The sequence below is a fragment of the Triticum aestivum genome, chromosome 7A, assembly GCF_018294505.1.
Source record: "Triticum aestivum cultivar Chinese Spring chromosome 7A, IWGSC CS RefSeq v2.1, whole genome shotgun sequence".
Classification (NCBI taxonomy): Eukaryota; Viridiplantae; Streptophyta; class Magnoliopsida; order Poales; family Poaceae; genus Triticum; species Triticum aestivum.
Genome location: NC_057812.1, coordinates 250,443,813 through 250,468,194, shown reverse-complemented (window position 1 = coordinate 250,468,194; position 24,382 = coordinate 250,443,813). Strand labels below are relative to the sequence as shown.

The following is a 24,382-nucleotide window of genomic DNA, read 5'->3' as shown; positions in this document are numbered from 1 at the left end:
ACAGTGCACGGCAAGAGAGTCTCACACTCCTAACAATCTCAACGTCCAAAGTGAAGTATGAATGCTACAAGGGCACCTGCAGTCCCCGTGTCTCCCTCAAATACCCACAGTGCACGGCAAGAGAGTCTCACACTCCTAACAATCTCAATGTCCAGAGGCAGAAAGCTAATAAATCCTTCAATGCAATTTTGTACTCCCTTCGTAAAAAAAATATAAGAGTGTTTAGATCATTTACTAATGACCTAAACGTTTTTATATTTCTTTACAGAGGGAGTGATCGAGTAACCAACTTACAGAAGTGATAATACTATGAATCATAATCCTTCAAATTTCCTATAAAATTCTTTCAAAACGATAAGTATCACACATGTGGCAGATTCTTTAGAACTAAATGAAGCTGGGAGAAAATAAGTGCTTGACTGCCTACAGACTAAAAGGGCATTACGGCAATGGCCTTCTTTTCCTACTCTTGAACAGCGTAGATCGACATTCATCTCATTCTTCGACCAGTTCTAATAGCTGGGGAACTTGCATGACAAATAGCCTGCAGGCAAAAGACATGGTAGTCAGCGACAGATCAACACTGAGCTGAGGTGCGAGCAACAAATCATTAGTCTCTACAATAATAACGGATGAGCTGTTAAGCAGACATCAAGTAGTCCCCCCCCGCAAAAAAAAAGCACACATCAAGTCCAAATAGATTCCGAAAAGGACGCCGATAACTGTCACACGTGTGGGCGTTAAGAAATCTGCCTACACGTTCTGTGTGGTGTGTAAAAGGACCAGCCCACACGTCTGTGTGTGGGCAAAACAACTAGCGCACACACGCCTTTTTTCCCCTCCCGGTCCCTCTTACACGCGTGCGTGTGGGCGAAATAGATAACGCCCACACGCCCTGTACGTCAGGCCTCGTACCTCATGGTCCCGCACGCCCCACATGACACTTTACTGCGCGCCCCGCAGTTGCCATGGGCCGGACCCTCGTTCATGTTCGTTTAAGTGCAGTTGCCATGTCGCTGAACTACAGTTGCCATGTTTGCTCAACTGCAGTTGCCATCTCAGGTCAAAGTTTCAGATTGCCATTTTTTGGACAACTACAGCTGTTGCCATGTGTGGTCTGGTCTACTGCAGTTGCCATGATTTTAAAACTTTAGGAGTTGCCACCTACTAACACTAGGCAGTTGCCATGTAGCGCTACAAGAAAAGGCGTGACAAAAAACATGTTCGGATAAAAGAGAGAGTTGACATGTGCTCACAAGCACGCTAGGGCAGTTGTCATTTAAAAAGAAAGAGTTGTCATCTGCTTACGTGCACGCTAGGGCAGTTTGCCATGTATCATGCAAAATATATGGTAACTGACATGTTCGGGTAAAAAAAAAAGAGTTGCCATCTGCTTGCAATCATACTAGGGCAGTTGCCATGTACACTGCAAAACGCATGGCAACTGGTAGCTTGGGTGTGGGAGAGGAGGCGGACGTGTGGGCGAGATGGCAAACGCCCACACACTAGCCCTTGTGCGTGACTGAAAACTGATGTGTGGGCGAACTGCTAAACGCCCACACACCGTCCCCTCCGTGTGGTAAAACGGATGTGTGGGCGACCTCTCTTACACACCACACACGCGAGTTGTCCTACGTGGCATACAAAATCAGCTAATTCGTGCCGAGATTTGTGCAGAAGTTACTGGACGGTGATGAAGGCGTGTGGGTGAGTTGGCTAACGCCCACACGTGTGGGCGTTAACATTTCCGTCCGAAAATTATGTATGAAGTATATATATGCACGAAACTAAAATAATACTATATTCTCTTTTTTTGCAAAGTAATACTACTGTATTCATTAGTATGCAATCAGAAAAAGGATCATAACCTGGGGCATTTGGCATAGAAAATGATAGGCATGAAATGCGAACAGCAAATCGCACATGTTTCGAGGTGAAATGAAAATACAATTCAGAAGTTTTTTTTCGTGAATAATTCACAAGCTTAGTATGTACAATGGCGAGCCTAATGTTTAGCAAGATCAACGTTGAGGCAATGTACAAACTTATCCAACTATTAAACTCATCCTTCTAAAAAAACTATTAAACCCATCACCTAGTATCTATTTTCTCCATATTTATGGTCATATTTCTGTTAACAAGTATTATTGGAAAAAATACTACTACTGCTAATTATCACCACATTATAATGACAACAACCACAATTACTGGAAAACAAATTTATGAACTAACCATAACAATCGGTTACTCAGTTGATTGAACAGCACTGCCAATTACGCCTCCTCCTCCTTCTTCAAGAAAGAAAGTTAAGGTTCGTGCCTCTCGCCGGCGCCGGCGCAGGTCCGCCTCGTCTCCGGTGGCCCTAGGGCCATGGAGGCGCGGTGGATCCTGGCAAGGACCGGCGGGAGGGCTCCGTTTTTAGTTGTTTTTTTCAATCTTGTTAGGGTTTGTGTCCTACTCAGGAAGGCGAGACGGTGGCGGCTCCCTGAAAATGGAATAAAGGTCTCCCCGCCTAGCCCCCGTTCCGGCGGTGCGTCTAGCATCGTTGGTAGGCGTGTGGAGGTGTGTCTCCGGCAGATCTATCTTTGGTGGATTTGCTCGGATCTCGTCGTTGTTCATCTATATTCGTGTGCCTTCGGTTTGGATACTTCCGATCTACGTTATTTTTCATCGGCGGCGGTTGCTGTCCTGGGGTGCTGGTCCTATGGGGCCTTAGCACGACGACTTCCCGACTGTCTACTACAACAAGTTGTGCCCGGCTCCGGCGATGGAGGGGCGATGACGGCGGCGTGCCTTCGGCTCGCTTCGGTGCTTGTAGTCGTCCCTAGGTGGTCTACGATTCTGGATGTAATTTTTATTTCTGGTATTCGTTGTACTGCCATGATTGAAAATGAATAGATTGGAAGTTTTTCCGAAAAAAAAAAATCTTGCTAGCATTAGCGAACAAATTTGTAAAGATTTGCGAGCATTAATCAGGAATGCTTAGACGAACTTACTTGGATCTTTGTTAGTCTTCACTGCAAGGCCATTGAAGTAACAACTGCCTCCCTTGGCCTTGAACTGCTGCCAGTACGCATTGATCGCGTAGCTTGCATGCGCGTCGACGGTGTTGGGCTCGTAGCACGCACCGCCGGGCTGGATGGCGGCGCACGTCCCCGTCCCTTGCCCGCAGGCGTAATTCAGGGCGAGGGCCACCGCCGTCTCGTTCAACGGCTTGCCGCCGGCGGCCAGGACGCACCACTCGAGCTTGCCGGTCTGGTCATCCGGCGGTGGCAGCGGCGGGTAGGAGCGCGCCGTCCGCCTGCCGGTGAGGTCGATCTGGTACACCCACGTACCGTTCGGGTAGAACATCCCCCAGTGCCGCTCAGTGCCCGCCCCCGGCTTCAAGTCCTCGTTGTACAGCGCGAAGACGAAGGCCGGCATTTTGGACCTCGGTCGCGCCGGCGTGCCGAGTTTTTTGTGCATCCGACGGGCAAGGTGGCGGTTGTAGAGCGCGGCATTGCGCACGTTGGCGCCGGCCTGGCCCGGGTCGCCGGCGTTCGGCCAGCCCGTCTCCGAGATGGCCAGCTTCACGCCGCCGTACCCCAGCTTGTCCATCGCGGCTATGCAGGCGTCGAGCATTTGGTCGAGCAGGTTGGTGTAGGTGAGCCGCGTGGCCGGATCGACGTAGTGGCTGCTCGCGTTGCCCTCGAAGAGCGCGTAGTCCAGCGATATGTCCTTCTGATTGGCCGCCCAAGGGAAGTACGGGTACGCGTCGACGAAGTAGTAGGAGCGAGTGTGGTTGAGGAAGTCGAGCAGCGGCCGCATGACGGAGCCGGCGATGTCCTCGCGGAACGCGCCGGCGGAGGGCGGGTAGGACGCCGCCAGCGCGTCCATGGCGAGCGGGGACCCGAGCTTGACGCGGCCGAGACCGATCGCGTGGAGCGCGTGGCGGAGGTTCTTCATCGCCGGCACGATCTTGCCCCACGTGGACGCCGCGAGGGCGGGGTAGGAGAGCAACTCGTTGCCGACGAGCAGGTACCTCACCCGCACCCGGGGGTGCCGCCTGAGGTTGTTGTCCACCCACTTGTGTGCGGCGGCGCGGGAGTCGGCCAGATAGGGGACGATGTCGTTCGGCACCATGACGGAGACCGGGATGCCCGTCCCGGCCAGGGCGTGCAGGATGCGCTGGTCGGCGTTGTAGAGCTTGACGGCGCCCGCGTTCGCCTTGCGGAGGAGCTTGACGGAGCGCGCCGCCGTGGGGAGGTCGTCGCCGAGGTTGCCGTAGTTGACGCCGATGGCGCGGGGCCGCCTGTACACCGCCGCCGCGGCTGCATGCATGCAACAGAGGGTAGTTAGCCACGGTGGTCACTGGTCAGGAACTAATTAATCAAGTAAACATTAGATTGGTGCGCGGAGAGGGGAACGTGAGGGATCACCATGGCAGTGGCACGCGAAGGCGGCGAGGAGGAGGAGGGCGCAGAGGGAGGACGCCATTTCTGCGCGTGTGTTCTCTTGCGAATTGTTGAATCTATATTGATTTTGATCTGAGATGGAATGGAGAGTGTTTGTGATCATATAAAGGGGAGGGCTTTCAGGGAGAGGTTGGGTTAGATATTTATATTAAGCACACGAATGTACTTAAAACAGGGAAGGAAAATAGCGCTACGTAGCCTTCTTTTCAGGGGATGCCGCTACCTAACCATTTTTCTCGGGGCTGCCGCTATGGGAAGTAACCTGGAAACCCTAAAACGGCGCAACAGAAGTATCCTTCCACATAGATGTCCTTGTGAGCCCGTTTATTACTTAGATTTTTTTTTAAAACTATGATGATTTTTATAGCAAATTCGGAAACTATACACCCTAATGGAGAAAAATTAAAAGTATCACCCCGTCGGCCTCTCCGAAGAGGGACTTTTCGGCCAACCGTTGGCCAAAAAAGTACTTTTCGGCCAACAGTTGGCCAAAGAGTCCCTCTTCGGCCAACACCTGCTCTACTGTTTAAAAAATTCATATCAAATAGGATTTTTAGTATTTTAATTTGATTCTTTTTGCATTAGATTAAAAAATTTATGAAGTTTTTGTAGATATCATGTTTGACTAGATTTGAAAGTTTGAATTTAATTTTTTCATGAATTTGCTCAAATAACTAGATTGCCTATAATTTGAGTTAGGAGTATTTTTTTAAGATGATTCTTTTTGCTACTGGTTCTTTGTGAATTTGTTCATCAGTAGTAATTAATTGGCGAATTTTATAATTATTTAAAATTAGGTTTTTATGAAAACAGTTCTGTTTTAGTGTTTGTTAGGTTTTATGCTATTTCTTTTAATTTTAATTGCTTTAAATTTTTTCTTTAGTTTTTTGACTTATTCTTTTTGTTTCTGTTTAGTTATCAGTAGCTATTTTGTTTGTAGTATTTTATTGTATTTTTTTTATCCTACTAGAAAACTTGTTTTGAGCTTCATAGGAGTTTATATTTAAAAGTGCCTTGTAAATCCTGTACAACCATTGCCATTTTATACATGACAAAAAAATACTTTCCCGCAATCTTTTTCCCTCCATTTTCTTTGCCGCCATTTTATTTCCCGCCATTCTCTCCCGCCACACTAAGGAGTGCTGCATCGACGGAGGATGACGATGATGCCTTCATGTGGAGTGTGAAAACACTGTGTGAGAGAAGTCATAAGTGTGAAACACTCTCCGATGATGATGACGAATCTGCAAACACTTATGACTTCTCTCAGACAGTGTTTCACACTCCACCAGCAGCACCGATGCAGGAGACACAGACCGTGTCAGACGATGTTATCTACGATCGTGGACACCATGAGGCTCGTTTTATAAGTTGAGAAGTGAAGATGGCGAGAAAGAAGATGACGGGAGAGAATGGCGGGAAAGAAAATGAAGGGGGAGAATGGCGAGAAATAAAATGACGGGAGAAAATGGAGGAAGGGAATGACGTAAAAACCTAATTTTAAATAATCCTAAAATTCACCAATTAATTACTACTGATAAATAAAGTCACAAAGAATCAGTAGCAAAAAGAATCATCTAAAAAGAATACTCCTAGCTTAAATTATAGGCAATCTAGTGATTTGAGAAAATTCATGAAAATTCAAATTCAAACTTCCAAATCTAGTCAAACTTGATATCTACTGAAACTTCGTAAAATTTCTAATCTACTGCAAAAAGAATCAAATTAAAATACTAAAAATCCTATTTGATATGAATTTTCTAGAGAATAGAGCAGTTGATGGCCGAAGAGGGACTCTTTGGCCAACTGTTGGCCGAAAAGTACTTTTTGGCCAACCGTTGGCCGAAAAGTACTTTTTGGCTAACCGTTGGCCGAAAAGTCCTTTTTGGCCAACTGTTGGCCGAAAAGTCACTCTTCGTCGGCCAACAAGAGGCCGACGGGGTGATACTTTTGATTTTTCTCTATTATGATGTATAGTTTTTGAATTTGCTATAAAAATCATCATAGTTTAAAAAAAAATCTGTTACTTAGAGGCTGTTTGGTTGCTATCCTTAGAAAAATCTGCCAGGCCAGAGGAAAACCGGACACTAGCCTGAACCTTGTTTGGTTGGCAGCCTGAGCACTCTTATAGCTAGCCTGACCTGAGCACACATGCACACAATTAGCCGGAGTCAGGCCACCAAAATCGGAGGCCTGAGCTTCAGGCACGCACATACAAATATATTTTAATGGTTGATCAGTGTGCTTTAGTGGTTCACTCATGATGCATGCAGCTAGCAGTCATTGCACCTACCATTCTTTATTTTCTCAGGCTCAGGCACGAACCAAACAACACTTGGTCGGAGCTGAAAAACAATACATAATACGTTTGCTGCAATTTACAAAGGGCGAGCAAAAACATGTTTCTACCTTTTCTTTTTTGAGAAATCTTGCCCACTTTATTGATTCGAAACCATGTTTATAGATACATGTCTCAGTTACCTGACATCATTCGGATCGATATGAGGGCGATTTAAACATGCTTTTTTCTGGGGACAGAAGGAGGGTCTCGCCTCAGGGTGGGCCCTTGCGTCGCTGCTATTGGGCTGGCCCAGTAGCTTCATTCATCGCCTGTTTGTTTGTCCTATCTTCTTCTTTGCTTATACCCTAAAAAAAATCTTCTTTGCTTCTCGTTTGTTCTTTTTTCTACTACATTTTTATATTTAAAAATATAGTATAACCGCATGTATTTCAAAAATTAACTTACAACTTTACTTTGCAGAAAATTCACCGCAAATTTTAAAAATGTTAGTACGGTGTATTTGTTTTGTAAAAACATTCATCACAATTTTTAAAAATAATTCTACCTTTCAAAAAAACATTTATAAAAAGTTCACATGTTTGAAAAAAGTGTTTGTGAATATTAAAAAGTTCAGACAGATTTAAAAGTGATTGTGTAATTTAAAAATGTTCCGTACCATTCAAAAATATGTTCATTATATTTTTTCTAAATGTCTGTCACATTTTTCTAAAATATTAAACAATATAATATCCACTTAATTAAAAAAATTCGTGTCATTTAAAAAAGCACTTGTTTCCTAAAAATGTTCGTGATATTTTTCAAAAATGTTTATAAAATATGAAATAAAATCAAAAAATGTATCGTTCATAAAATGTTCAATGTGTTGTTCAAAATGTTTAACCTGTATTATGAATAAAATGTTCAAACATATATTTTAAAAACTAATCATAATACATTTGAAAAATCTATAATGATGCGCAAGTGTATTATTCGTCGCCCACCCCCTTACACTTGCACTGCCTCTTGAAAACTTATAGTCGCAGCACCTTCTTGAAAACTTGCATTTTGTGATGCCCCTTGAAAACTTGCAGTTGCGACCCTCCTTGAAAACTTACAGGTGCGGTGCGGCACATCTTGAAAACTTGCAGTTGCAACCCTTCTTGAAAAACCTATAGTTGTGCCCTCTCTTGAACAATTGCAGATGCTCCATCCCTTGAAAACTTGCAACTGCAGCGCAACTTGTAATTTGTGACACCCTTTTTTTTTGAAACAAGGCAAAAGATTTGCCATTTTCATTGATTAAGAAGAAGCGAATTGTCCGGTTAATTAACGAAAATCTGAACTAAAACCGTTACAGAACGCCCACGGAAAAGGGCACACCGACCGACCTGGCACCCACAAGATCACGCACACCATCGAGGAGACGACACTGTCGAGGCTGCCTGCAATGTTATCGTCATCACCTCTTCCCGAGCAGGCGACTTCGACTTCGCCGCTTATGACATGTCAAGACCCCTCCGAACGACTGACGCCCAAGGACCTCGTCGGCAATAGCCAAACAATCAGCCAAAACGTCGAGGATCGGCAGCTCCGATTTTGCTGATGCGCTTCAGAGGAGAAAGTTGCAAGCCTCGCACCGACCTAGTCCAACACAACCTCCGGAGAGCACCGTCCGCTGAAACCATGCTCATGGAGTCATCGTTGCCGCAGGGGGGCCGCCACACGCAGCTCTGACTTCTCTGTCACAGTGGGAAACAAACATAGGCGCACCCAATGGCGAATCAAACCGTCAACATCAAAAGGACAAGCCGCGACCCAGCTCGCACGCCACCATCGTCGTCGCCGCACAAGTCGCAACGCCAACCACTCGCATCACCGGTCTTCAAAGCAACGCCCCAAAGGAGGAAATGTCGTAGAGACGACATCGTTGCCCAACCCAGCCGAGTCTAGGCTTTAACCGAAGAACCAGACCCGAGGATGAAGCGCGGTGACAACAACTCCATAGTGACGCCTTCAAGAAGGTAACGGCACCCGCATGCGCCGCCACCACTGGCTGACGCAAGGCAGGCAAGCCTTCGCTCGAAGCAACTCGAGAACCACCCACCCCACGCAGCCGACCACGCCGACCCGCACATCAGCTGCCCCGTACACTTCCCGTGCCTCGACGGTGTCATCAACACATATGAGCCACCACCGATCCTCGTCGCCAGCCAATGCCGCGAGCCAGATCTAACCTAGCCCGGCAAGATCGGACAACCACCAGCGGTCGCTTCATCAATGGAGGAGCCAACAGTCATGCACCACCAATGCACTAGGGGCACACCCACCAGGCACGTAACGTGGGCTGCCACCCTATCGCTCCAGATCTCCTCGCTGGAGGGACGAAGCCCTCGAGCTCCTCACTGTTGCTGCATGAGGGAGCGCCGCAACCACCACCTCACCGGAGGGCGCCCCCTAGGGATCCGCCTGAGTGCACCAGGGCGTCTGCCCGAGAAACCGCACCGCGCAGCCGCGGAGGTCCGAGCCTCCCCTACCATAGACATGCGGCCCCGTCGCCGCCGTCTGCCGCGCGGGCTTATCCCGCCAGCGTCATCTAGCGGCGGCGAGGGAGGAGGAGGCTAATACGTCCATTTTGCATCATGTTTTTCTACTGTTATTTATGATGTTTTTATGCATAATAATATTTTTTGGAGTAATTCTAATGCCTTTTCTCCAATAATATGCAAGGTACACACAAAGAGGGAGAATTTCGGCAGCTGGAAATCTGGACCTCGAAAAGCTACGTCAGGCTACCTATTCTGCGCAACTCCAAACAAGCTGAATACAAAGATTTTTTATGGAATATATGAGAAATATTGGAGCCAATAAGTACCAGAGGGGGCCCACCAGGTGGGCACAACCCACCTGGGTGCGCCAGGGAGCCCAGGCGCACCCTGGGGGGGGGTTGTGCTCACCCAGGGCCACCTTCGGCGACAATCTTCTGGTATATAAGTCATTTTGACCTAGAAAAAAAAGGAGCGGACTTTCGGGACGGAGCGTTGCCGTCTCGAGGAGGAACTTGGGCAGGAGCACTTTTGCCCTCCGGCGGAGCGATTCCATCGAGGGAACTTCCCTCCCGGAGGGGGAAATCATCGTTATCATCATCACCAATAACTCTCCCATCTTGGGGAGGGCAATCTCCATCAACATCTTCAACAACACCATCTCATCTCAAACCCTAGTTCATCTCTTGTGTTCAATCTTGTTACCGGAACTATAGATTGGTGCTTGTGGGTGACTAGTAGTGTTGATTACATCTTGTAGTTGATTACTATATGGTTTATTTGGTGGAAGATTATATGTTCAGATCCAATATGCTATTTAATACCCCTCTGATCTTGAGCATGATTATCATTTGTGAGTAGTTACGTTTGTTCTTAAGGTCACGGGAGAAATCATGTTGCAACTAATCATGTGAACTTGACATGTGCTCGATATTTTGATAGTATGTATGTTGTGATTCCCTTAGTGGTATCATGTGAACGTCGACTACATGTCACTTCACCATATTTGGTCCTAAGGGAATGCATTGTGGAGTAGTTATTAGATGATGGGTTGCGAGAGTGACAGAAGCTTAAACCCTAGTTTATGCGCTATTCCGTAAGGGACCGATTGGAACCAAAAGTTTAATGCTATGGTTAGGATTTATCCTTAATACTTTTATCGTAGTTGCGGATGCTTGCGAGGGGGTTAATCATAAGTATGAGGTTTGTGATACGTCTCCAACGTATCTACTTTTCCAAACACTTTTGCCCTTGTTTTGGACTCTAACTTGCATGATTTGATGAAACTAACCCGGACTGATGTTGTTTTCAGTAGAATTACCATGATGTTATTTTTGTGCAGAAATAAAAGTTCTCGGAATGACCTGAAAATCAACGGAGAATATTTTTTGAATATATAAAAAATATTGGCGAAAGAATCAAGGCCAGGGGGGCACACCCTATCCATGAGGATGGGGGCGCGCCTGCCCCCCTGGGCGCACCCCCTGCCTCGTGGCCCCCTGGTGCTCCACCAACCTCAACTCCAACTCTATATATTCACGTTTGGGGAGAAAAAACCCAAAGAGAAGGATTCATCGCGTTTTACGATACGGAGCCGCCGCCAAGCCCTAATCTCTCTCGGGAGGGCTGATCTAGAGTCCGTTCGGGGCTCCGGAGAGGGGAATCCGTTGCAATCATCATCATCAACCTTCCTCCATCACCAATTTCATGATGCTCACCGCCATGCGTGAGTAATTTCATCGTAGGCTTGCTAGACGGTGATGGGTTGGATGAGATTTATCATGTAATCGAGTTAGTTTTGTTAGGGTTTGATCCCTAGTATCCATTATGTTCTGAGATTGATGTTGCTATGACTTTTCTATGCTTAATGCTTGTCACTAGGGCCCGAGTGCCATGATTTTAGATCTAAACCTATTATGTTTTCATGAATATATGTGAGTTCTTGATCCTATCTTGCAAGTCAATAGTCACCTACTATGTGTTATGATCCGGTAACCCCGAAGTGACAATAATCGGAACCACTCCCGGTGATGACCGTAGTTTGAGGAGTTCATGTATTCACTAAGTGTTAATGCTTTGGTCCGGTACTCTATTAAAAGGAGACCTTAATATCACTTACTTTCCAATAGGACCCGCTACCATGGGAGGGTAGGACAAAAGATGTCATGCAAGTTCTTTTCCATAAGCACATATGACTATATTCGGAATACATGCCTACATTACATTGATGAATTGGAGCTAGTTTTGTGTCACCCTATGTTATAACTGTTGCATGAGGAATCACATCCGACATAATTATCCATCACTGACCATTGCCTATGAGCTTTTCACATATTGATCTTTGCTTAGTTACTTTTCCGTTGTCATTGTTACAATCACTACAAAATTGCTACTCTTACTTTTGCTACCGTTACCGCTGCTATCATATTACTTTGCTACTAAATACTTTGCTGCAGATATTAAGTTTTCCAGGTGTGGTTGAATTGACAACTCGGCTGCTAATACTTGAGAATATTCTTTGGCTCCCCTTGTGTCGAATCAATAAATTTGGGTTGAATACTCTACCCTCGAAAACTGTTGTGATCCCCTATACTTGTGGGTTATCAAGACTATTTTCTGGCGCCGTCGCCGGGGAGCATAGCTCTATTCTTTGAGTCACTTGGGATTTATATCTGCTGATCACTATGAAGAACTTGAATGATAAAATAACCAAGATTTTTCCCTCAACTACGAGGGGAGGTAAGGAACTGCCATCTAGCTCTACACTTGATTCACCTTCTGTTATGAGTAAACTTGCGACACCTAAACCTGCTTCTACTATTAATTCTAATATGTCGCATGTTATTGATGATGCCACTTCTGCTTTGCATGATACTTATGATGAAGCTACTTCTATGCTTGATAATACTGTGCCACTAGGTGAATTTCTTGATGAACAACTTGCTAGGGCTAGAGAGAATGAAATTATTGAAACTGATAATATTGATGAAAGTGATGACGAAGATTCTCCCCCTAGATATGAATTGCCTGTTGTGCCTGAGGGTTATGTTATGGATGAATAAACTACTAGAGACTTTTTAGCTTGCAATGATATATATGATCTTAAGAAATTATTAGCTAAGCTTAAAGAAAACTCTTTGAATGCTAGAATGAAATTGTAAGTGCATCTAGTGCCCCTTAGTGATTTTGGTGTATTGAAGACTTATAGGTTAAGGGACTAATGCGTTTGTGAGTGTAAACAGGTCTATAAGTCTATGAGGAGTTTGATATTTATAGATAAAGTCGACCCCTAAAAATGAAGTTCTTCGACTGAAGACTTTGGATTTCTGAAGACTTTGAAAGTGAAGAAATTGGTGTGATCCTGAAGACTTGGTATTCATTCGAGGAACATGAAGCATGAAGACTTTTGTTTTCGTAGTTTCATTTTCTCTTTCTTGGGTCATAGGAAACATCGTACTGTTAAAGGGGGTCGAGGAAATACTAAGGAAAATTTTCCAAGTGATGCTCAACTCAAATCCTACACCTACCAATCCCTTCGAGTGAAGCCATTGGAAATCTCATACAACTCAGTCAATTTCTTTAGTGACAGAGACGAAGTTCTTCTGGTCTCTGAGGAATTTGTTCTAGCTGAGGAGTTAGGAATTCGCCAGTGCGGATTGCCTACACGGTGAGGAACATGATATCCCCGAGGATTTTGATACACAAAATTCCGACCGTTGCTATGCTATGCGCCAGCGGTCCCAAAATATCTACCCACCTAACGGTCATATCATTGAAGGACATTTATGTCTTATCATGTCAGGCTGCTCCCTAGGCTATAAATAGCCGCCCCCTACAACCACTAGTTGGTTGGCTGCTCCGAGAGAAACTGACACTTGTCATTTGAGAGCAACCCATCCTCAAAGGACTTTGAGTGAAAATCATCAAGTGAGGAAAACCCAAACCCAAACACCTACAAACCCAAAGTGATTGAGCATCATTGAAGATATTGATCCTGCGTGGATCTGACGCTTGTTACCTTTGAAGACTGTGCATCTTCCAGACGGTTAGGCGTCATGGCCTAGAGCATCCAATAGGAAATTGTGGATCACCGAGTGACCGAGTCTATGAAGGTTTGGAAGTCACCTGAAGACTTACCATGAGTGATTGGGCGAGGTCTGTGTGACCTTAGCTCAAGGGGAATACGGAGAGGACTAAGTCTACTGAGCTGCGTGTTCAGGACTAGGTGTCCGGGACTGTGTGTCCTCGGGTTTAAATACCTAGCCGTCCTAACCAGACGTACAACTGTCACAGCAGTTGGAACTGGTCTACCAAATCATTGTCTTCACCGAGCTAACTGGTTTCAATTCCTCAACCCTTCTATTTCCTCATTTCTGTGTTGTGTTCTTGTTCATATCTGTTTGAATACTTTGACTGAAGACTTTCTCAATTTCCTCAGTTCAATTTCTTCAGTCTGTTTGTCTTCATTCTGTCTTGTCCTGTGTTTACGCTTTCTGTACTTTGTGCTTGTTTTCATTTCGTCATGAAGACCATGCTTATGTTCTGTTATGTTTACATCTGAGTACTTATTCCGCTACAAGTAGTTCTTCACTCAGGAATTTCCTCACCCTGAAATTCCTCAGTGAAGAATTCATAAAAATCGCCTATTTACCCCCCTCTAGTCGATATAACGCACTTTCAGAAATACGACCCTGCTTTTGCTACTTCACCTATTTGTATTTCCGATAAGGATTATGATTTCTCTGTCGACCATGAGTTAATTACTTTGGTTGAATCTGATCCTTCCCATGGTTATGAAACTAAAATTGTTGTGGCACATCTTACTAAATTAAATGATATAGCCACCCTATTCACTAATGATGAGAAAACTCGCTATTACTTTATCCTTAAGTTGTTTGCGTTCTCATTAAAGGATGATGCTAAAACATGGTTTAATTCTCTTGATCCTGGTTGTGTGCATAGTCCTCAGGATATGATTTATTACTTCTCTGCTAAATATTTCCCCACTCATAAGAAACAAGCTGCCTTAAGGGAAATATATAATTTTGTGCAAATTGAAGAAGAGAGTCTCCCACAAGCTTGGGGGAGGCTTCTCCAATTACTTAATGCTTTGCCTGATTATCCTCTCAAGAAAAATGAAATACTTGATATCTTTTATAATGGACTAACCGATGCTTCCAGAGACCACCTGGATAGTTGTGCTGGTTGTGTTTTCAGGGAAAGAACTATTGATCAAGCTGAATTGCTATTGAATAATATGTTGAGTAATGAAAATGACTGGACACTTCCTGAACCAACTCCTAAGCCAACTCCGAAGAAAAGGGGTATTCTATTGCTCAGTCCTGAATATATGCAAGAGGCAAAGAAATCTATGAAAGAAAAAGGTATTAAAGGTGAAGATGTTAAGAATTTACCACCTATTGAAGAAATACATGGTCTTGATAACCCGACACAGGTAGTAAAGGTAAATTCTCTCTATAGATTTGATGAAGGTGATATCCCTCGTTATAAGTCTGCTAGCCAATGCTTGGATGAGTTTGATAATTTTATTGTTAAACAAGAAAACTTCAATGCTTATGTTGGTAGACAATTGAAACGTAATGCTTATATGATTGAACACTTGAGTGATTATATGTCTAGAGTTAAAGGTGAGCTTAAATACTTTTGCTATCGTTACTGCTGCTATCATATTACTTTGCTACTAAATACTTTGCTGGAGATATTAAGATTTCCAGGTGTGGTTGAATTGACAACTCAGCTGCTAATACTTGGGAATATTCTTTGGCTCCCCTTGTGTCAAATCAATAAATTTGGGTTGAATACTCTACCCTCAAAAACTGTTGTGATCCCCTATACTTGTGGGTTATCAGTTTGTTCAAGTAAGAACATCACCTAAGCACCGGTCCACCCACATATCAAATTATCAAAGTAGTGAACACGAATCGAATCAACATGATGAAAGTGACTAGATGATATTCCCGTGTACCCTCAAGAACGCTTTGCTTATTATAAGAGACCGTTTTGGCATGTCCTTTGCCTCAAAAGGATTGGGCTACCTTGCTGCACCTTTGTTACTATTATCAATACTTGGTTGTTACAAAATATCTTGCTATCAAACTACTCTGTTACTTACAATTTTAGCACTTGCAGACATTACCTTGCTAAAAACCACTTGTCATTTCCTTCTGCTCCTCGTTGGGTTCGACACTCTTACTTATCAAAAAGAGATACAGTTGATCCCCTATACTTGTGGGTCATTAGAGGCGAGGGGATGGGTGGCGGCTAGGGTTCCGCCCGAGCTGCCCCCTGAGCGACGCGGGCATCTCTCTTCTCTGTGACGCCCTTTGAAACATGCAGTTGTGGCACCTCTTGAAACCTTGCAGTTGTGGTAATCATGAATAATTGTAGTTGCAACGGCCCTTGAAAACTTGAAGTTGCGAGCCCCGCCCCCTCCCCCTCTTGAAAAACTTGACGTTGCGACCCCTCTTAATAACTTTCTATTACGGAGGCTCTTGAAACCTTGCGGTCGCGAGTCCCCTAGAAAACTTGCAGGTGCGGCTGGGTTTCGACACTTGAAGTTGCATGTCTGGTGGTGGACATGTGATTGGCTGACAATCATATACGAGGCTAACCCGGTGTAGGCTGTCTTTCACGATTGGAGTGGATTCCCTCGAAGAACATGATGAACACGGGGAAGAACAGAGAGAAATCACAAGGGGAAACACTCAAGAACAAGTCCAATCACACATCCACTAGACAATCAAACACACAAGATCCACAAGGTACATGAACAACAAAAGGAAAGATACAAGGTAGAGTTCATCTCCAAGAGGAGGGCTTGATGATATCCTAGACAGGTCTTCCTGTGAGGGGTCTTGATGATATCCCGCAGGATCTTCTCACATGGAGGTCTTGAACTCCATGGGAGTGGTAGTATCTCTCTCTCGAGAGAGTAGAGGTAGGTAGGAGCAAAGCTCACATACAAATGAGCTATCATATTTGCTAACCCTGACTAGAGGAAGGGGAAGGAGTATATATAGTCTAAGCCACGAAGGGGCAAGTTGGGAGGGGATACATGGGCCTCTGGCCTGACTCTGCGTGCAGGCAGGCGCCAGATGTCCGGGTTGGGGGCGGATGTCCGGCTGTTCGTGGGAGGCCGGATGTCCGGAGCACGGGTCGGATGTCCAGACTGGGACATGTTGTTCCAGTCCTTCTCTAGATAGATGTTGCCGGATTTCCGGGTGGGATGCCGGATGTCCGGCCATTGCTGAAGCGCTGGATGTCTGGGCTGGCCGCTGATGCTTTTGGCCGTCTGTTGGGAAGCTCCTGCGCGGCTGCCCAGGCGCCGGATGTCCGGCCTCTAGCCCGGATGTACGGCCGTTGTAGCTTCAGTAGCTTTGTCTTCTTCCATCGTCGTTTCTAGGCTTCCCTCACGGATGGTGTAGTTGTTCCTTGGCACTTGCACTCCTCAACATCCGTGAAGCTCCGACAATACCTATGCACACGGGAGAAGTGTCAAGTAGTATACCATCCTCGAAGGGGTCAAGTGAGCACGTGTAAAGGAGGTGATTCACCTTTGGGTATGTGAAGTAGATGTCGCACGTGTCACTCACAAAATGGGCTCTTGACATGGTGATATCTAGGATGCTCCACATAATCTCTCCCCCCTTGGGAAAGATCCGACCTCGGATCGAAAACCAAATCACCATGGGAAAGAGATGGCTTCGTCGTGTAGGAGTGGACGATCACCAGGTACTCATCATCTTCAAGCTCAAAATGGACACTCTCCAATGTCGCACCGTCTAGTGATTCCTTCAAAAGGAGAAAGTACAACAAACACTTGGAAAAACAAATGTGGTTAGCGTTAGTGCAAAACCAAGCATTCAAGAGGTGATTCACCAAACAAGTGTCGTCATCAAGCATAGCGTATGGTGTGACAAAGGGTTGTGACATGGCATGTAAGCACATAAATTGAGCACAATGAAGGTCATCATGGAAACGAGCATGTAAATGTGAGGTAGTGATGCAAATATGTGTGATAAGAGAATAAGCATCTACCTCAAGGTCATAGCAATCATGCATAAAGCGCTCGACAAATGGTCGATGGTAGGCATAAGAATCATTCACAACACCAAAAAATGAGATGTCTAAACACATGGGTCAAGTGCAAGACAATCCAAGCATAACGTGCATGGGGTGTAGTGAATATAGTGTGGCACTCAACACACTAGAAAGATCAATTGTTCATCATGTGTGAGGCAATCAAGTCAATCATGTGACAAGCAATGGGACATGGTATATGAGAAGAAATGATATTGGTGCAACCAAACATATGATAGGAGCAAGTAATCCACAAGTCGGATCCAACACACAAGGCATATATATATAATGAGGCGTGGAAAGGTGAAAATGACAAGTTGAAGCAAGATCTCTAACATGTGTGCAATCAAGTAGTCCGAGATGACCAATAAGTCTCATGGTGCAAGCAACACAAGTAGTGTGATCCACAATATCCACGCTCAAGAAATATGTCACCTTGAAGGCATGTCCTTGTGCGTCCTTCACAATGCCGAAATGCAAGCAATTGCCGTGTAGAAGCGAGTCGTGGTAGAATGTATGAGGCTCGCTCTCAAGAGCTCGAATGGTCAACTCACGTGAAGTGGAAGTCGACAAAAAATCCAAGTATCCTACACATGCACAAAACAAAGCAAAGAACGTATGCGCATGGTAGATAAACACATCATCCATCGTGATGGTTCTCTTTTCTTGCACATAACCATTAATACCACAAGTGCACGAACAATATGATGCAACAATGGCAATAGTCATGGCATGAGGTCTATGTTGGGGAACATGGTAATTTCAAAAAAAAATCCTACGCACACGCAAGATCCATCTAGGTGATGCATAGCAACGAGAGGGGAAGAGTGTTGTCTACGTACCCTCGTAGACCGTAAGTGGAAGCGTTATGACAACGCAATTGATGTAGTCATACGTCTTCACGATCGGACCGATCCTAGCACCAAATGTACGGCACCTCTGCGATCTGCACACGTTCAGCTCGGTGACGTCCCGTGAACTCTAGATCCAGCTGAGTGTCGAGGGAGAGTTTCGTCAGCACGACAGCGTGATGACGGTGATGATGAAGCTACCAGCGCAGGGCTTCGCCTAAGCACTGCAACGATATGACCGAGGTGGAAATATGTGGAGGGATGCACTGCACACGGCTAAACAATCAACTTGTGTGTCTATGGGGTGCCCCCTGGCCACGTATATAAAGGAGGGGAGGGAAGAGGTGGCCGGCCCAAAGGAGGTGCGCCAGGTGTGGGGAATCCTACTAGGACTCCCTAGTCCAAGTAGGATTCCCCTCCTCTTTCCTATTCGGAGTAGGAGAGAAGGAAAGAGAGGGAGAGGGAGAAGGAAAGGAGGGCCGCGCCCCCACCCCTTGTCCAATTTGGTTTGGGCAGGGGGGAGGCGCGCTCCACCTCTTGGCCCTTCTCTCCTCTCTTCACTAAAGCCCAATAAGGCCCATTACTTCTCCCGGTGAATTCCCGTAACTCCCCGGTACTCCGAAAATACCCGAATCACTCAGAACCTTTTCGATGTCCAAATATGGCCTTCCAATATATCGATATTTATGTCTCGACCATTTCAATACTCCTCTTCATGTCCGTCATCTCATCCGGGACTCTGAACAACCTTCGGTACATCAAATCACATAACTCATAATACCAATCGTCATTGAACGTTAAGCGTGCGGACCCTACGGATTCAAGAACTATGTAGACATGACCGAGACTCATATCCGGTCAATAAACAATAGCGGAACCTGGATTCTCATCTTGGTTCCTAATATTCTATGAATATCTTTACCGGTCAAATCGCATAACAACATACATTGTTCCCTTTGTCATCGGTATGTTACTTGCCCGAGATTCGATCGTTGGTATCATCATACCTAGTTCAATCTTGTTACCGGCAAGTCTCTTTACTCATTCCGTACTGCAACATCCTACAACTAACTCAATTGTCACATTGCTTGCAAGGCTTATAGTAATGTGCATTACCGAGAGGGCCCAGAGATACCTCTCCGACAATCGGAGTGACAAATCCTAATCTTGATATATACCAACTCAACAAACACCATCGGAGACACCTGTAGAGCATCTTTATAATCACCCAATTACGTTGTGACCTTTGATAGCACACTAAGTGTTCCTCCAGTATTCGGGAGTTGCATAATCTCATAGTTATAGGAACATGTATAAGTCATGAAGAAAGCAATAGCAATAAACTAAATGATCATAGTGGTAAGCTAACAGATGGGTCTTGTCCATCACATCATTCTCTAATGATGTGATCCCGTTCATCAAATGACAACACATGTCTATGGTCAGGAAACATAACCATCTTCGATTAACGAGCTAGTCAAGTAGAGGCATACTAGGGACACTCTGTTTGTTTATGTATTCACACATGTACTAAGTTTTCGGTTAATACAATTCTAGCATGAATAATAAACATTTATCATGATATAAGGAAATATAAATAACAACTTTATTATTGCCTCTAGGGCATATTTCCTTCAGTCTCCCACTTGCACTAGAGTCAATAATCTAGTTCACATCGCCATGTGATTTAACACCAATTGTTCACATTACCATGTGATTAGTTCACATCGCCATGTGACTAATACCCAAAGGGTTTTGCTAGAGTCAATAATCTACTTCACATCTCCATTAACACCCAAAGAGTACTAAGGTGTGATCATGTTTTGCTTGTGAGAGAAGTTTAGTCTACTGGTCTGCAACATTCAGATCCGTATGTATTTTACAAATTTCTATGTCTACAATACTCTGCATGGAGCTACTCTAGCTAATTGCTCCCACTTTCAATATGTATCCAAATCGAAACTTAGAGTAATCTAGATCGGTGTAAAAAGCTTGCATCGACGTAACTCTTTACGACGAACTCTTTTATCACCTCCATAACCAAGAAATATTTCCTTAGTCCTCTAAGGATAATTTTGACCGATGTCCAGTGATCTACTCCTAGATCACTATTGCACTCCCTTGCCAAAATCATGCTAAGGTATAAAATAGGTCTGGTACATAGCATAGCATACTTTATAGAACCTATGGGTGAGGCATAGGGAATGACATTTCATTCTCTTCCTATTTTTTGCCCTGGCCGGGTTTTGAGTCTTTACTCAATTTCACACCTTACAACTCAGGCAAGAACTCCTTCTTTTGACTGATCCATTTTGAACTCCTTCAAAATCTTATCAAGGTATGTACTCCGAAAGTCTTATCAAGCGTCTTGATCTATCTTTATAGATCTTGATGCCCAATATGTAAGTAGCTTTACAGGTAATTCTTTCTTTGAAAAACTCCTTTCAAATTCTTCTTTATGCTTTTCAGAAAATTCTACATCATTTCCGATCAATAATATGTCATTCACATATACTTATCAGAAAGGTTGTAGTGCTCCCACTCACTTTATTGTAAATACATGCTTCACCGCAAGTCTGTATAAAACTATATGCTTTGATCAACTCATCAAAGCGTATATTCCAACTCGGAGATGCTTGCACCAGTCCATAGATGGATCGCTGGAGCTTGCACACTTTGTTAACACCTTTAGGATTGATGAAACCTTCTGGTTGCATCATATACAACTCTTTTTTAATAAATCCATTAAGGAATGTAGTTTTGATATCCATTTGACAGATTTCATAAAATGCGGCAACTGCTAACATGATTCGGACAGACTTTTAAGCATCGATACGAGTGAGAAAATCTCATCGTAGTCAACACCTTGAACTTGTCAAAAACCTTTTACGACAATTCGAGGTTTGTAGATAGTAACACTACTATCAGCGTCCGTCTTCCTCTTGAAGATCCATTTATTCTGAATGGCTCACTGATCATCGGGTAAGTCAATCAAAGTCCATACTTTGTTCTCATACATGGATCCCATCTCAGATTTCATGGCCTTAAGCCATTTCGCGGAATCTGGGCTCATCATCGCTTCCTCATAGTTCGTATGTTTGTCATGGTCAAGTAACATGACCTCTAGAATAGGATTACCATACCACTCTGGTGCGGATCTTACTCTGGTTGACCTACGAGGTTCAGTAGTAACTTGATTAGAAGTTTTCATGATCATCATCATTAGCTTCCTCACTAATTGGTGTAGGAATCACTGGAACTGATTTCTGTGATGAACTACTTTCCAATAAGGGAGCAGGAACAATTACCTCATCAAGTTCTACTTTCCTCCCACTCATTTCTTTCGAGATAAACTCTTTCTCTAGAAAGGATCCACTCTTAGCAATAAAGATCTTGCCTTCGGATCTATGATAGAAGGTGTACCCAACAATTTCTTTTGGGTATCCTATGAAGACGCACTTCTCCGATTTGGGTTTGAGCTTATCAGGTTGAAACTTTTTCACGTAAGCATCGCAACCCCAAAAAATTTAAGAAACGATAGCTTAGGTTTTTTGCTAAACCACAGTTCATACGATGTCGTCTCAATGGATTTTTAGACGATGCCCTATTTAACGTGAATGCAACTGTCTCTAATGCATAACCCCAAAACGATAGTGGTAATTTGATAAGAGACATCATAGATTGCACCATATCTAATAAAGTACAGTTATGATGTTTAGACACACCATTACGCTGTGGTGTTCCAGGTGGCGTGAGTTGTGAAACTATTCCACATTGTTTCAAATGAATACCAAACTCGTAACTCAAATATTCGTCTCCTGCGATCAGATCGTAGAAACTTTATTTTCTTGTTACGATGATTTTCCACTTCACTCTGAAATTCTTTGAACTTTTCAAATTTTTCAGTCTTATGTTTCATTGAGTAGATATACCCATATATGCTCAAATCATCTGTGAAGGTTAGAAAATAGCGATACCCGCCGCGAGCCTCAACACTCATAGGACCGCATACATCGGTATGTATTACTTCCAATAAGTTAGTGGCTTGCTCCATTGTTCCGAAGAACGGAGTCTTAGTCATCTTGCCCATGAGGCATGGTTCGCAAGCATCAAATGATTCATAATCAAATGATTCCAAAAGTCCATCCACATGGAGTTTCTTCATGCGCTTTACACCAATATGACCTAAACCGTAGTGCCAAATATGTTGCACTATCATTATCAACTTTGCATCTTTTGGCATCAATATTATGAATATGTGTATCACTACGATCGAGATTCAATAAATCATTAATAGAAGGTTTTATTCATTTAAACAGAATAACAATTATTCTTTGACTTAAATGAATAACCGTATTGCAATAAACATGATCCAATCATATTCATGCTCAACGCAAACACCAAATAACATTTATTTTAGGTTCAACACTAATCCCGAAGGTAGAGGGAGTGTGCGATGGTGATCGTATCAACCTTGGAATCACTTCCATCACACATCATCACCTCGCCCTTAACTAGTCTCTGTTTATTTTGCAACTCCCGTTTTGAGTTACTACTCTTAGCACCTAAACCAGTATCAAATACTGAGGGGTTGCTATAAAAACTAGTAAAGTACACATCAATAACATGTATATCAAATATACTATTGTTCACTTTGCCATCCTTCTTATCCGCCAAGTATCTAGGGCAGTTCCACTTTCAGTGACCATTTCCTTTGCAGTAGAAGCACTCGGTTCTAGGCTTGGGTCTAGCTTTCGGCTTCTTCATGGGAGCAACAACTTGCTTGCTATTCTTCTTTGAAGTTCCTCTTTCTTTCCCTTTGCCCTTTTCTTGAAACTAGTGGTCTTGTTAACCATCAACACTTGATGCTATTTCTTGATTTCTACCTTCGCCGATTTCAGCATCGCGAAGAGCTTGGAAATTACTTTCGTCATCCCTTGCATATTATAGTTCATCACTAAGTTATAGTAACTTGGTGATAGTGACTAGAGAACTTTGTCAATTACTATCTTATATGGAAGATTAATTCCCACTTGATTCAAGCAATTGTAGTACCCAGACAATCTGAGCACATGCTCACTGGTTGAGCTATTCTTCTCCATCTTGTACGCAAAGTACTTGTCAGAGGTCTCATACCTCTCGACTCGGGCATGAGTATGAAATACCAATTTCAGCTCTTGGAACATCTTATATGCTCTGTGGTGTTCAAAACATTTTTGAAGTCCCGGTCTTAAGCCGTAAAGCATGGCGCACTAAACTATCAAGTAGTCATCATACCAAGCTTTGCCAAATGTTCATAACGTCTGCATCTGCTCCTGTAAAAAGGTCGGTCACCTAGCGGTGCGTCAAGGACATAATTCTTCTGTGCAGCAATGAGGATAATCCTCAGATCACAGAGCTAGTCCGCATCATTGCTACTAACATCTTTCAACATAGTTTTCTCTAGGAACATATCATAAATAAAACGGGGAAGCTATAAGCGAGCAATTGATCTAAAACACAGATATGCAAATACTATCAGGACTAAGTACATGATAAATTTAAGTTCAATTAATCATATGACTTAAGAACTCCCACTTAGATAGACATCCCTCTAATCATCTAAGTGATCACGTGATCCATATCAACTAAACCATGTCCGATCATCACGTGAGATGAAGTAGCTTTCAATGGTGAACATCACTATGTTGATCATATCTACTATATGATTCACGCTCGACCTTTCGGTCTCAGTGTTCCGAGGCCATATCTGCATATGCTAGGCTCGTCAAGTTTAACCCGAGTATTCTGCATGTGCAAAACTTGCTTGCACCCGTTGTATATGAATGTAGAGCTTATCACACCCGATCATCACGTGGTGTCTTGGCATGACGAACTGTAGCAACGATGTGTACTCAGGGAGAACACTTATACCTTGAAATTTTAGTAAGGGATCATCTCATAATGCTACCGTCGTACTAAGCAAAACAGGATGCATAAAAGATAAACATCACATGCAATCAAAATAGGATACATCTAGGTGATGCATAGCAACGAGAGGGGAAGAGTGTTGTCTATGTACCCTCGTAGACCGTAAGCGGAAGTGTTATGACAACGCGGTTGATGTAGTCGTACGTCTTCACAATCTGACCGATCCTAGCACCGAAGGTACGA

The 24,382-nt window shown here is 43.9% G+C and overlaps 1 protein-coding gene across 1 annotated transcript; it reads right to left on the bottom strand.

Annotated features, from left to right (window-relative positions):
• Positions 1–310: 310 nt before the first annotated feature.
• On the bottom strand, positions 311–4,602 carry LOC123150987 (probable glucan endo-1,3-beta-glucosidase A6). The gene is made up of 3 exons (XM_044570784.1): positions 4,419–4,602; positions 2,997–4,310; positions 311–544 (listed from the first exon to the last, which is right to left on the bottom strand). The coding sequence occupies exons 1-3, from the start codon at positions 4,555–4,557 to the stop codon at positions 513–515; spliced, it is 1,485 nt and encodes a 494-aa protein (XP_044426719.1). The 5' UTR covers positions 4,558–4,602; the 3' UTR covers positions 311–512.
• Positions 4,603–24,382: the final 19,780 nt, after the last annotated feature.